The sequence below is a fragment of the Anneissia japonica genome, unplaced genomic scaffold (genome assembly GCF_011630105.1).
Source record: "Anneissia japonica isolate Jap-2015-1 unplaced genomic scaffold, ASM1163010v1 scaffold287714_len2871179_cov188, whole genome shotgun sequence".
NCBI classification, from domain to species: domain Eukaryota; kingdom Metazoa; phylum Echinodermata; class Crinoidea; order Comatulida; family Comatulidae; genus Anneissia; species Anneissia japonica.
In genome coordinates, this window is record NW_022755542.1 from 2,792,259 (window position 1) to 2,804,632 (window position 12,374).

Below are 12,374 nucleotides of genomic sequence, written 5' to 3' on the forward strand. Positions count from 1 at the left end.
ATTCAGTCAACCTTGTTGTCGGCAAAGGCCAAGTCACTGATGCGCACTGCTCGTGTAAATCTTGGTGTCTATAACCAAGCATAGATATCTAGGCCTAGGCTCACGTATGTTTTGCATTTAAATCAGCTGTCTAACTCAGGAAATTTAAATGCCCGAGAAAAAGTTTTGATCACATGACTAAATGACGCTCGCTGATTAGTCGGTTTATCTGTCAATCAAATCTCATCGAAATGTTAATTGCGTACAGTTTATAGTCCTTATCCAGGAAGACTATTATGGTGCTCCTGCTTTAAAGGCTCAGCCATCCAACTTGCCTGTTTAATGATGAATTGTGAAAATGCTTCACGCATCGAGGGGGCTTTATCATTCCACCACAGAAACACACACACAGAACTCAAATATAATATTTAATCATTCAGAAGGTTTTATTCATTAGGCTAGGCCAGGAATATGTGCATGTCCCACTAACACTGTACATTACGGCTGTCATTTTATGGAACCTTAGGCGAGACTTTTTTATACCTTGTTTCGTGACCTTAGTTTTTTAAAGATCGTCGGAAGAGGAGGGCGTAAAAAAAGTAAAATGAAATTTTTTCTTATATAATAAATGGTTTTGCCAAAAACATCAGACGGAGGAGAAAATAAAAATAAAATTTTAATAGTGAATGTAAACAGTGTAGTAATGGGATGATTAAATGCTTTAAATTGATATAAATAGGAAGAAATATACATATCTTATTTTTGAAGATTTCAAGGCAGCGGAGGGTTTAATAAAAGTAAGACTTCATTTCTTTCTGAAATTTCCATTTCCAGGTGTGGTAATTGGCCAAAAATAAAATTGTATTTTTATTCCAAATCATAATTGGCAGGTGGCGGGTTCGCTAGACAAGGTATAAACAAAAGGCTCAGCTTAGCAACAAAATCCAAAGTGTGGGCCTTAGCTGAATTGTGTATCTTGGTATTCTATTTTTAAAATAAATATATTTTTCAACCATAGACTGCAGCTGCTGAAGCAACAGAAGAGAAATCAAAGAAAGCAAAAGATAAAAAGAAGAAAAAGAAACGGAAGCTGGAGATGAAAGTTAAACATGAAGACTTCTGCTTCCGATGTGGGGAAGGAGGTGAACTGATCATGTGCGACAGGAAAACTTGTCCCAAAGCGTACCATTTGAGTTGTTTAAAACTGGAGAAAAAACCATATGGTAGGTGAAGTATATAAAAGCTTTACTTAGTACTAACGGTAAATTCAATTTTCTCTTGAAGGCAGCACTTTTAAATGTTAAACTCGGTCACACATTGCATGAGCCGACAAGTGTGACCATTGCCTGACAAATCCATGTTCGCTTTCAGTGGGAGCCTGTCACTATGACGCTAACTGTTGATTTTCGGTGGCAATCTCAGCAGATCATCAATAATAATAATCATTTGTTGCATGCTGCATGGAGTTATGTTGTGCAACAACCGTCAGTACCATGTGTGTCTGGCTTATCAAGCCAGTGGGTAAAATCCTTGGTATATTTTCATTTTGTCAGTATAAATATGACAAGTTTTAATCAAGTAGAGTACAAAAAAGTTGGAAGTCTTATTCCAGAGCAGTATTTTCTTTTCTGGTAAAGCATCATGGTGAGATTTCACTCCTGGTCAGCCCCACCATGGCATAAAAGAAGCCTTGCATGTGGTCATATTAAACTACACCAACCAGCATGAAGATTTGTCAAAAAATTTGTCAACTAACACTTTTTCTCTATCTCACCACCAGGTAAATGGGATTGTCCATGGCATCACTGTGATGATTGTGGAAAAGTCGCCAAGTTGCTGTGTGTAATTTGTCCCAATTCCTATTGTGATACCCACAAAGTAGATAAAAGCAAAGTGATTGAGGGACTAACTGTTTGCATTGAACATTCTGATGAAGATTTTAATCATGAAATGACCAGAAGACAGCAAGAGGATTCGATAGACGATAAGAAATTAATTGAAGAAAGCATTCCACAATCCAAAATGGAAGAAAAGAAAGAAGAGGAGGTAAAGAATGAAGAACTGAAACCTGCAGATGTTAAAGAAACACCAGAGGTTATCAATGGAGGGGGGAAAACAGATAAAAAGCAGAACGAGAGTGAAAAGCCATCTGGAAAAAAACAAAAACAGAAGAAAGAGAAAGAAGCACCACCGGTGAAAGAAACAAAAACTGTCGCTAAACCTCAGAAAGGAAAACGCAGTAAGAAGCAACAGGAAAAATTCAAAGAAGAAAAGTTACAAAATCTTTTACAAAATACGGGTAGAAAGTCTTCAAAGGCTAAAAAAAGTGAACCATCACACGATGTGCCATCTCCTCCGGAAAAAAAGCGGAGAAAATCAGGAAATTCCAATGAACCTTGTACCGGAAACGGTGTCCATAATTCTACGTCAGATGACGACGATGAATTAGGAGCATTAGTTATTGACGAGGAGCCCGCACCAGAGAGTAAGAAGAGGCGAAAGAAATCCAAATAGTAGGAGAAAAATATGTTTATTTCTGAGAACTACCTGCTGCAGAAATAGGTCTGTGTATCATTCCCTTTTAAGTGTTTTTATATTTTATGATTGATAGATATTTTGTAGTTAATACTGTAATAAGAATTATTAAATTTCCGGGTTGATAATCAAAATTGTAAATGAAATTTTGAGCTATTGTGACAAATTTGTAGAGGAATATTGTTAATGATAGAAAGAACCACTTTAGTTGATTTATGTGTATTTTTTTTTTTTTTCTCGTGTGTGTGTGTGTCTTGCGTTATGCATTATTATTAGGTATGCCTAATCAGATTCGCTATACCCGTGTGTTTTGTTCATCTCTGTACCAAGGATTCATTAGAAAAAGTTAGCCCTCTTCTCTTGTTAAAAAAGCTTTTGTTTTGATAGTGTTGGGGTCAGTCCCAGAATTGCAATTGTTAAATCCAAAATCAACTGGAATCTATATTTTTGAATTGGTGGAATTGATAATTCAGTATTGTAATTATTTTGTAAGACAGAATATATGTGGGATATCACAATGCACTTTTTGTACACATCCAGTACACTGGCTTCATGCATTCATATTGCAGTGTGTATCAACCATTTTGGTGTAGGCAAAAGTAAATAAGCAATACTTTTAAGGCTACAGTTTATTTGAAGTTCAAAGGTCAAAGTGTACATGATAAATCTTGTCTTCACAAGAAGCAATGAATAATGTGTTGCCTGGCTTTATATGGTAAATTTAAATACTTAAGAATTGATAAATTTAAGGTTGGAATTTGAAATTTTGAGTTGACCCCAACCCTGTATTTGATCAGGGTGAGAGCTTTCAAAGGAGGCTATGATTTATTACATGATTATAGGATTACAAAGGGGTGAATCTTCTTCATCCCTACGTCTGTATTGGGAGTTTGATATTATTAGTACTGTATGATTCTTTTTTAAAGACAAATCTAGAAATGTTAACCCTGTTTGATTAAAAAAATTATGTACAGCCCTTTAGATGTTTGTATGTGAAATACAACTTTTGGTAGCTAACCGATAAAATAGGGAGATTTCCTGTCTTGTATTCTTGGTGGATAATGTTATACAAAGGCTTTAAGACCACACTTGCACACTTGGTTATCCTGTATTATTGGTGTCTACTTTTCTCTTTGTGTTAACATAATTTTGTGGTAGTTTGTGTATAAAAATTGTACAATTCTATTATTTTCTTTTTTAGCATTATTTGATCTAACTTTGTAAAAGTTATTTTTAAATAATTTTATGGAGGATAATTTTGAAAATTATTAGACAAGGATCCTTCCGAAATTAACCTTTGTCATTTGTCAAAAGAAATAGTTTACTTGCTACAAAGTCGAGAGTTCTTTCAGTTTAGGTGACTGTGTAGAGGGACTGAACTAGTGTACCTAATTATGTAAACATAATTGTAACTGCTTTCTCAGCCAGGTGGATTTATTTTTAAATGTTGTGTAGAAAAATTTGTATTTGAATAAATGAGCTGTCACAAAAAAAAAATGTTTTAAAATACTTTTGTGTGCAAGGCCTTGGAATATTTCTAGAGAGGAACGTAGCAGTTATTCAACCATGCCATGTGTTTACTAAACTATGGCGTTGTTCATCACCAGCGTTGAGCCTGCGAGGACACCAGTGGAAGCTGTTGGAGTCACATTTTTTGGGCGTAGGGGTTACATAACCTTAAATAATCTTTATAGTGCATTATCTTTTGCAAGAGATTAAATTAAATTGTGTGTGTTTACAAGAATTGAGATCACACTGAGAAAAAGCAGGGGATTGTTGTCAACTGTACTGCTGTCGAGTCCCATCAAAAAGTAAATGAATCAATACAAGAATGGTACTTGTCTTGTTTTATTCCACAAGCTTAAACCATGGACCTATTAATAATAGGTCCATGCTTAAACCACCATAACTTCTTCATGAGAAGTATGAATTTCCTATACTGTATGTTAGCATTATAAAATGTACACCTATATAGATAAATACCATTCAGATCATTATTGTCTGGTAACATTTTCAGTTTTTTTCCAGAGCCTTGTAGAGCCACAAGAAAAGACAAAGAAGATTGCATTTATGATTCTTTCTCTGGATCCATTCGCATGACTATGATCGATGATGTCCAGGCACAAGGCCGATATTTTGAATGGTTCAAGTAACAACAGTGTAAACTGCAGACCACAGCCAAGCTAAATTGGTATGTGCACTGAACTGTCTAGATCCATTGGTCCCTGGTTCAAGATCATTGCTGCGCTCCTTGTGTTGTAGGTGAACAGATGGAATGCATATATATAATACACGGTATAGCGCACCGTCTTTCCGTTTTCCAATCCGAGTAAGTCGTTGATTGTGTGTGCATTATGGCCCATGTGAACATCCAATGCAAGGGGTTTGAATTCACCACCAGAGGGATCCTACTGGAAATAAGTCTTCAGGTTTTTGTCAACCATCATTTTGGCTTTTCACAACAAATAAAAACAGTGTACCATGCTGATGAGAAATGAATGTTTAATTCTGAGAGTTTAACCACATTTATTATATTTGTATACAGTACAATTGCTTTCAAAATAATCGTTTTTGAATAATATAAGCAACAGTTCCAAAGAAAAGAGCAACTGCAAGAAACATGAATAGTTTGTCAGTGAGTTCCCTTCTGCCATACTTTGTCAAGAAATTACCACTTGTGCGAATTCCACGGTGTAATTTTTCAAATTCTTCATGCGCTTTTGATATGCCTTTGGATGACTTGTCTGTAATATAAAAATACAAAGACTTACATATATCTCACTTCATTCCATTTCTTATTTTTATTCTATATTGAATACATTCAATGTGCACTGATCTCCAATGATGTCCAGATATGAAACTTAAATAATGTACAGTCTAATAATTTTTAATAAAACATTATTTTCTAATGCACAAAACTTCTTTACTGTTGCTATTTTCAAGACGACAAACATCTTTAATGTAAACAAAATTAATAACTCACCTAAAACTTTATTTGTGTTTTCACTCTGTTCTACACTTTGCTGCATCATTTTGTTTAAAGACATCAGGTTTTCTGTTATAGTAGATGCTGTTTTTGCTCGACTTTCTTTATTTTTCCTAAAAGCAGGAAAGACATAATCCATTACATATTATAGGAAGGTAAGGGGGAGCTAGCTCGCAAAAAAAAGTGATTTTAGGGGATTTCTAACTACTTGAGCATGATTTTTGGGGGAATTGGGGGTTGCGAGTATTTTCTTTTTTGTGGGGGGAATATGCCTCTCCCGTACACCCTCTACATACGCCACTGTCGGAATGATGACCCCTGAAAGTCGCTGGTTCAATTCCCACAATGGTCAATATTTTCTTGGCACTGGACTTAATTTTGGTGATTTAGTATACTCATACATAATCAATTATTGTAACAATCACATATTAAAAAAATACCTTTTTTTGAGTTCTGGATCTAAACCACCTAAAAGAAGTTCCTCCTTTTCATTTTGATCAATTCTCAGTTTACACGCCAGTCTGGCTTTCTTTATCTCAGTTTGAGTGCTAAGAGAAATGTACAGTAGTAAAATAATTAACAATTAAAATACATATATACATATCAAATTTGTATATATCCAGTATATTTATCCTAAATTCAAACAAAAATTTAGATTATTCAATAGTTCATCTAGGGATTTAATTGAATAACAAAGCTATTGCTACAAATGTTAAACAGTGCATGACAAGAAAAATATCTTTCCTAATTATACCAACATCATTGACAAGCAATCAAGAAAGTGAGAAGAAAATGTTATAGCACAATCATAGCATTCTACCAGGTGTAACCATCCAGTGGCAGATCCAAGAATTTGAAATAGAGAGGGCCCAGGGAGTTCAACCACGGTAGAACTGAGGCTGAGGTAGGAAAATTTATGATTATGGCACCTCTAGATGGCCGGATATACCATTTTCAAACTAAAATTTAAGCATAATTTTTTTTTTCTCCATTTTTAATATTATTTTTGCAAATAGAGTGGGGGGGGGGGCATGGACTGGCTGGATCACTTCTTCACTTAATCACTGCCAACGAAACTTTTGAGACATAGATACCAGTGGCGGGTTCAGGGAGGGGGATTTGGAGCCCCATTATAAAAAATAAAGAAGAAACAAGGGAAATTGTAATTAAATTTAGGTCTGAGATTGCCATTTCCGGAATTATAGAAGTGCCTAAATCATAAATTTTCTTACCTCAGCCCCAGCCATGGTGGGATGAGGTGGACTTGACCCTCCACCATTCAAAGTCCCTTCCTGGGCCCCCTCTATTTCGAATTATGGATTTGCTACTAGATACAGTATTCACCTTATTAATTGTTTTCTATACTTGTCTACAGTATTCTGACACTGAATCTTCTGGTTTTCATTGTCTTGTTCCTTCACCAATATATCAAGATCCTAAAAATATTTTTTAAAAACATAAGATTGAGTCATGAGGAAATTGATTTTAAAAAGTTGATAAAAGGAAACATTAAGAAATGCTTAAAATAAATGAAAAGGGAGGGGACAGAGCCCAAACAGATTAAAAGAAAGACGATAGAAGAAAAAAAGAAAGAGGACACAAAACATAACAGACAAGGAGAGAAGACAAATAAATAAAGAATTACATAGAACTGTAAAGCATGACTAATTGTTAAGAATATAAAAATTGAAAATCAAAAAAAAAAAAAGATGAAATAACCGCAAGTTTTAAGAGGCTGTCTCGAAAAAACTTGAACAGTTTAGGCTTACCGGTATTGCACAATTTATATAGACACTGTAAACGTTCAATGTAATCAGATGAGAGGAACCCACGTATATAAATATATCTTATATTTTTTTCTCTTCTTTATGTATCTTTAAATATACAGTAGTAAATAATTGAAAATAGCATTTTTAAATCTTTCTTTTGTATATTCCGATGTTGATGTGCGGTGAATTTTTTTATGCTTTACTTGTTTTGATCGTGGACTCCAATGGAAAGGCTAGCATTGTTTCAACCAATCGATTAGTAGTATTTACATTGATTGGGTTTCATTCTTGAAAATTTTGAAAAAACATCTCATCTGTATTTTTACAAGATTTGAAGTACAGTATTAGTTTTCCCTTTTCCTTTATGTATTAAGTTTCAGTGCAGAAATCATGTGTTATTCACTACTGTATGTACAAGCCGTAAACCATGGTTACCATCGTTACCATTTAAATATTTGATAGTATTCTGATTGTGTACTGTATTTGAAAAGCTTTGCTATGTGTAGTATTATGTTGAGCTGAGCACTTATCATAGGTACCTCAACCCTGGCTTTTATTATCTTTAATTCTTCCTTTATCCTCATGTGAACATCCTCAAGTGCTTCAACACTTTTGACATTTTGACGAATATCCTATAAAGAAAAAAAAAAACTATAATTATAATACACAGTAAAAAGTATGTGTATATCGATTATCCAGGCCACTAATTAATAGGCCTTTTTCACAAATCGGTAGACATCTTGAAGTGATGACAAACATTGCGAATCAGTGGTGCGTAACCAACGGAAATAAGATAAGCTTTTGGGCTGATTTTCTGACATCATGTTATTTAAAAAATCATAACTCCATAACGGGACGTCGTATCCAGGAAAATGTTCTTAAAAGACCAAGATTTTTTAAATAACATGATGTCAGAAAATCCTATTTCTGTTGGTTACGCACAGCTGAATCACAATGTTTGTCATCACTTCAAGATGTCTACCGATTCGTGAAAAGGCCTATTTAATTCTGTTGCATACTTAATTTCTTACATTCATTCGTTGTCAGAACAATAGATTTGAGTCCTATTCGCATAAGCTAGGTAGGCCTAGGCTAGCCTACCTACTACTAGGCCTAGAGATGCCCCGGCCCTGGATGGGCCCTTGCCTGTGGTAGACTGGGGATCCACCACCTGGACCAGGGCCTAGAAAAGAAGGCCTAGCAAGTATGCCTAATAATTTTACCTGTATAAGAGCAGATATCTGCAGATCGTGTTTTGCTATTTCTTGAATTAGCATTCGTTCTTCGACACTATTGTTTGAAGTCGTCATATTTTAGCTCGATTCAGCGGCAACCAGCTGACGTACTCTCATGTTTGACCCGAGGATTGACCTGACTTACGTGTTACTAACTTTTTCACTATTGCATTTTTTCTATGCGTCAGATGTCCGATAGATTGCGTTTGTCGAGTTTCACATAAAGTAAATATTATACATACTCCAAGTATCGAAATGCACGCCATCGTGTCGGGATTCAATATTTCGACATTAATTATGTCATCATCAGGATGCTGGTTTTGGCATGGAATGCCTCATGTCTTTGTATTACAGTAAATATCGTATCTGGTTTCCTTGCCTGCAAATTTAAATTGTTTGTCTCCTACAGGATTATTAGTGATTGCAGAATCCCAGCTGTATGGCACCTCAGCTTACGGTGCACCAAGAACTGCTATCCTTCAATTCTCAAATTTATAATTATTATTTTACTGCTACTTTCTTCTACTATAATTATTTATCATGAAACCCGCAAAATAGATGAAGACACTTCCTATGCAAAATACGTAAAAAAATATGAACAGTACGGTGCTACAGATACCAATGATCCCAACTTGTACTTTGGAATTGTATTGGATGCAGGGAGTAGTGGCACGAGGGTGTTTGTATATTTTTGGCCACCTCACGATGGCAAACACAATAAATTACTACAGATACAGCAAATGAGAGATAAATATCGAAATCCAGTGGTAAAAAAAATCAAACCTGGTAAGTACTGAAATAAGACACCTTCTCTTATTCTGTAAACTTTGTCAATTTTGATGGTTTATCAACAACCTAAATTCTGTTACTATATGATGGAATTTTACTTCACAGGCTTTCATTTTAAAGATATTGGAAAGTTTTACCATGATGTATATGTGCGTGCATGCAAATGGCTATTTTATTAGCACATGTTTTTTTTTTACAAAGACCAGTCTAGTTAGTAGTGGGTAGCAGAAATGGAGACCTCAAGCCAAAATTTGAAGTTTACTTTACCATTTGTGGTAATCATTATGTTATTGGTGTTTTATTTTTTGTAATTGTTTTATTTGCTCTTATAAGTAATGAATGAAATAAATCTTTCCCATTTTTACAGGTTTATCAACTTTCAAAAATAATCCAGAAGATTCCAGTGAATACATAAAACCATTATTAGAGTTTGCTGCATCCCACATCCCCAAGAAAAAGCATGTAGAAACACAGCTATACATCCTAGCCACTGCAGGAATGAGGATGCTTCCTGAAAGGTGAATTCATTTTATTCTCCGCTGCACGAATTATAACATCCACAAAACGTTCATCTTACATCATCCCTGTTCTCCGAGACCTCCATTGGCTTCCCATTGAGTCCCGCATTAAGTTCAAAATCTTGCTACATACTGTACTTTTATTGGCCATAAATCTTTTTCCTTTGCCGCACACTTTGGAATTCACTCCCTGCACACATTAAAAACTGTTCTTCTGTTGCTTCATTTGATTATAAGTAATGAATGAAATAAATCTTTCCCATTTTTACAGGTTTATCAACTTTCAAAAATAATCCAGAAGATTCCAGTTAAAACATAAAACCATTATTAGAGTTTGCTGCATCCCACATCCCCAAGAAAAAGCATGTAGAAACACCGCTATACATCCTAGCCACTGCAGGAATGAGGATGCTTCCTGAAAGGAAATTATAACATTTTCTCCGCTGCTCACAAAACGTTGATCTTACATCATCCCTGTTCTCCGAGACCTCCATTGGCTTCCCATTGAGTCCCGCATTAAGTTCAAAATCTTGCTACATACTGTACTTTTATTGGCCATAAATCTTTTTCATTAAAAACTGTTCTTCTGTTGCTTCATTTGAAAAATTACTTAAACCCTTTTCCATCATTAATTTACACAGCGCCTTTGATAATGCACCTCGGTCGTTTGATTGACGCTTTATTAATTCTTATTATTTTATTATTATTATTCTCAATTACCAACATATGAAATGTCAGTCATTGTCATATTTACAGTAGGACTATTGACAGGGGGATGCTGGGAATAGGACCATGGGTTAAGTAGAGGTGCGAGGGGTTAAGGTTGGAAAATATGATGGTATGTGTAACGGTAAAGGTAACATGTTACTTGCAGCCTTTAACTCTGCTTAAATGCGCATAGGTATTGACTAACTCATTCAACAACTTTCTTCTCACCCAAGGGTCACATCATGTCCAATCAGCTGCCAAACGGCACACTTTCATTTGTCCACAATTACACCGGGGAACCCCCTACTCTTCTCAAAGAATGTACTGGGTTCTTTAAAGTGCACGCAAATGTGTACACTGGCCTTAAGGTTAAGAGTCCTATTCCAAGAAGAATTGTTTCACCACCAGAACCATAGGTGAGCGCCGTTGAAACCCTGCGGCGATATTATGAATGTAGGTCGGGGCGCATCTGCCTAAACCGCTCGGCCATTTGCTTTGGCACCTTTACCTTAATTATTAGTTGACTTTAATGTTTTTAATATTTGTGATTTTAGTCAGCAGAAAGCAATTCTTGATGACTTACAGCGTGATGTACCAAAGGACTTTGATTTCTTGTTCTCTGATACTCATTTTGAGGTGATCTCTGGCAAGCAAGAGGGCGTCTATGCTTGGATTGGTATCAACTATGTTCTGGGAAGGTTTGATCATGCCGATGATGGTAAGGGATTTAAAGACTTAATATACTGATAGATAGTATTAAAATAGAAAGTATATTGATAATATATCAAGACATTTTTATATACCATACCTGTACCATATTAAATGGGAGTACTTTTGATAAAAACAGATCATTATTTTTGAAGTAGGTGAGACTTTTCTAATAACTTGTTTAACAAATTTATTTTTTTAAAGATCATCAGAGAAGGGCAGAAAAAGATAAAAATAAAATGTTTTCGTATTTAGCAGAATGGTTATTTGCCAAAAGCATCTTCATTTCAAAGCGTTCATTTCAATCTCTGAAGCAACTGAATTTATTCGTGATTACATAGGCATATAATACTGAGAGTGTAAAATATTTATAAGTCTTTTGAATATTACAGACAACTAAATTATCTGTAACACTAATGATATTTTCACAGTACTTTAAATTGATCAAGTATATTTTCTAATGTAAAGACTCAAATAAGGAAACTTTGACTATTATTTTATTAAAATCACCTTTCCCTTTATCACACCTAAAATAATGAGTTTTATACATCAGAGAATAGTTAAAAATGTTGCACAATTCTCTAGAGAATACTGTAGAGCACTGTCATACATGTCTTTCCAAGTATTGAATCAATGTTTTATTGTACATATTTTGTGTTCTTGAATAAAATCCTCTACATAGAAAAGAAATAATATATATATATAGTCTTAAATTCATTTAAACTTGATTAATGAAGATAGTTTAAATATTTATATATTCATTTATTTTTTTTTATTTGTATATATTTATTTTGGTTTTTATTATTTATTTGTTTTTCTTATAAAATAAATGTATCTGGTTTCATTCATTTGCAAATAGTGCATTTTAAGCTCACCAAATTTGCCTTGTTTAAAATTATAGACGATCCCATTGTCGATGTTGAAATGCCTGCAGTTTAAACCTGATTAATGAAGATAGTTTAAATATTTATATATTCATTTATTTTTATTTATTTGTATATATTTATTTTGGTTTTTATTATTTATTTGTTTTTCTTATAAAATAAATGTGTCTGGTTTCATTCATTTTGCAAATAGTGCATTTTTAGCTCACCAAATTTGCCTTGTTTCAAATTATAGACGATCCCATTGTCGATGTTAAAATGCC

The 12,374-nt window shown here is 34.4% G+C and overlaps 3 protein-coding genes across 3 annotated transcripts in view; 2 read left to right on the top strand and 1 right to left on the bottom strand.

The window, feature by feature from the left end:
- LOC117123606 (histone-lysine N-methyltransferase NSD2-like) overlaps positions 1-4,011 on the top strand; it is a 25,978-nt gene extending 21,967 nt beyond the window's left edge. Inside the window, exons 15-16 of the mRNA XM_033269599.1 lie at positions 998-1,202; positions 1,760-4,011. Of these exons, the coding sequence (XP_033125490.1) occupies positions 998-1,202; positions 1,760-2,493 (939 nt within the window). The 3' untranslated portion in view covers positions 2,494-4,011. The remainder of the gene's footprint in view (positions 1-997; positions 1,203-1,759) is intronic.
- Positions 4,012-4,349: 338 nt separating this feature from the next.
- Positions 4,350-8,655, bottom strand: LOC117123607 (vesicle transport protein SEC20-like). The gene is made up of 6 exons (XM_033269600.1): positions 8,493-8,655; positions 7,809-7,901; positions 6,845-6,936; positions 5,941-6,048; positions 5,498-5,613; positions 4,350-5,258 (listed from the first exon to the last, which is right to left on the bottom strand). Exons 1-6 carry the CDS (start codon positions 8,577-8,579, stop codon positions 5,071-5,073), a joined length of 684 nt encoding a protein of 227 aa, XP_033125491.1. The 5' UTR covers positions 8,580-8,655; the 3' UTR covers positions 4,350-5,070.
- A 160-nt stretch (positions 8,656-8,815) lies between these two features.
- Positions 8,816-12,374, top strand: part of LOC117123664 (ectonucleoside triphosphate diphosphohydrolase 4-like) — a 13,099-nt gene continuing 9,540 nt past the window's right edge. The window contains exons 1-4 of the mRNA XM_033269663.1: positions 8,816-9,290; positions 9,661-9,811; positions 11,074-11,237; positions 12,129-12,160. Coding sequence (XP_033125554.1) covers positions 8,816-9,290; positions 9,661-9,811; positions 11,074-11,237; positions 12,129-12,160 — 822 coding nt within the window. The remainder of the gene's footprint in view (positions 9,291-9,660; positions 9,812-11,073; positions 11,238-12,128; positions 12,161-12,374) is intronic.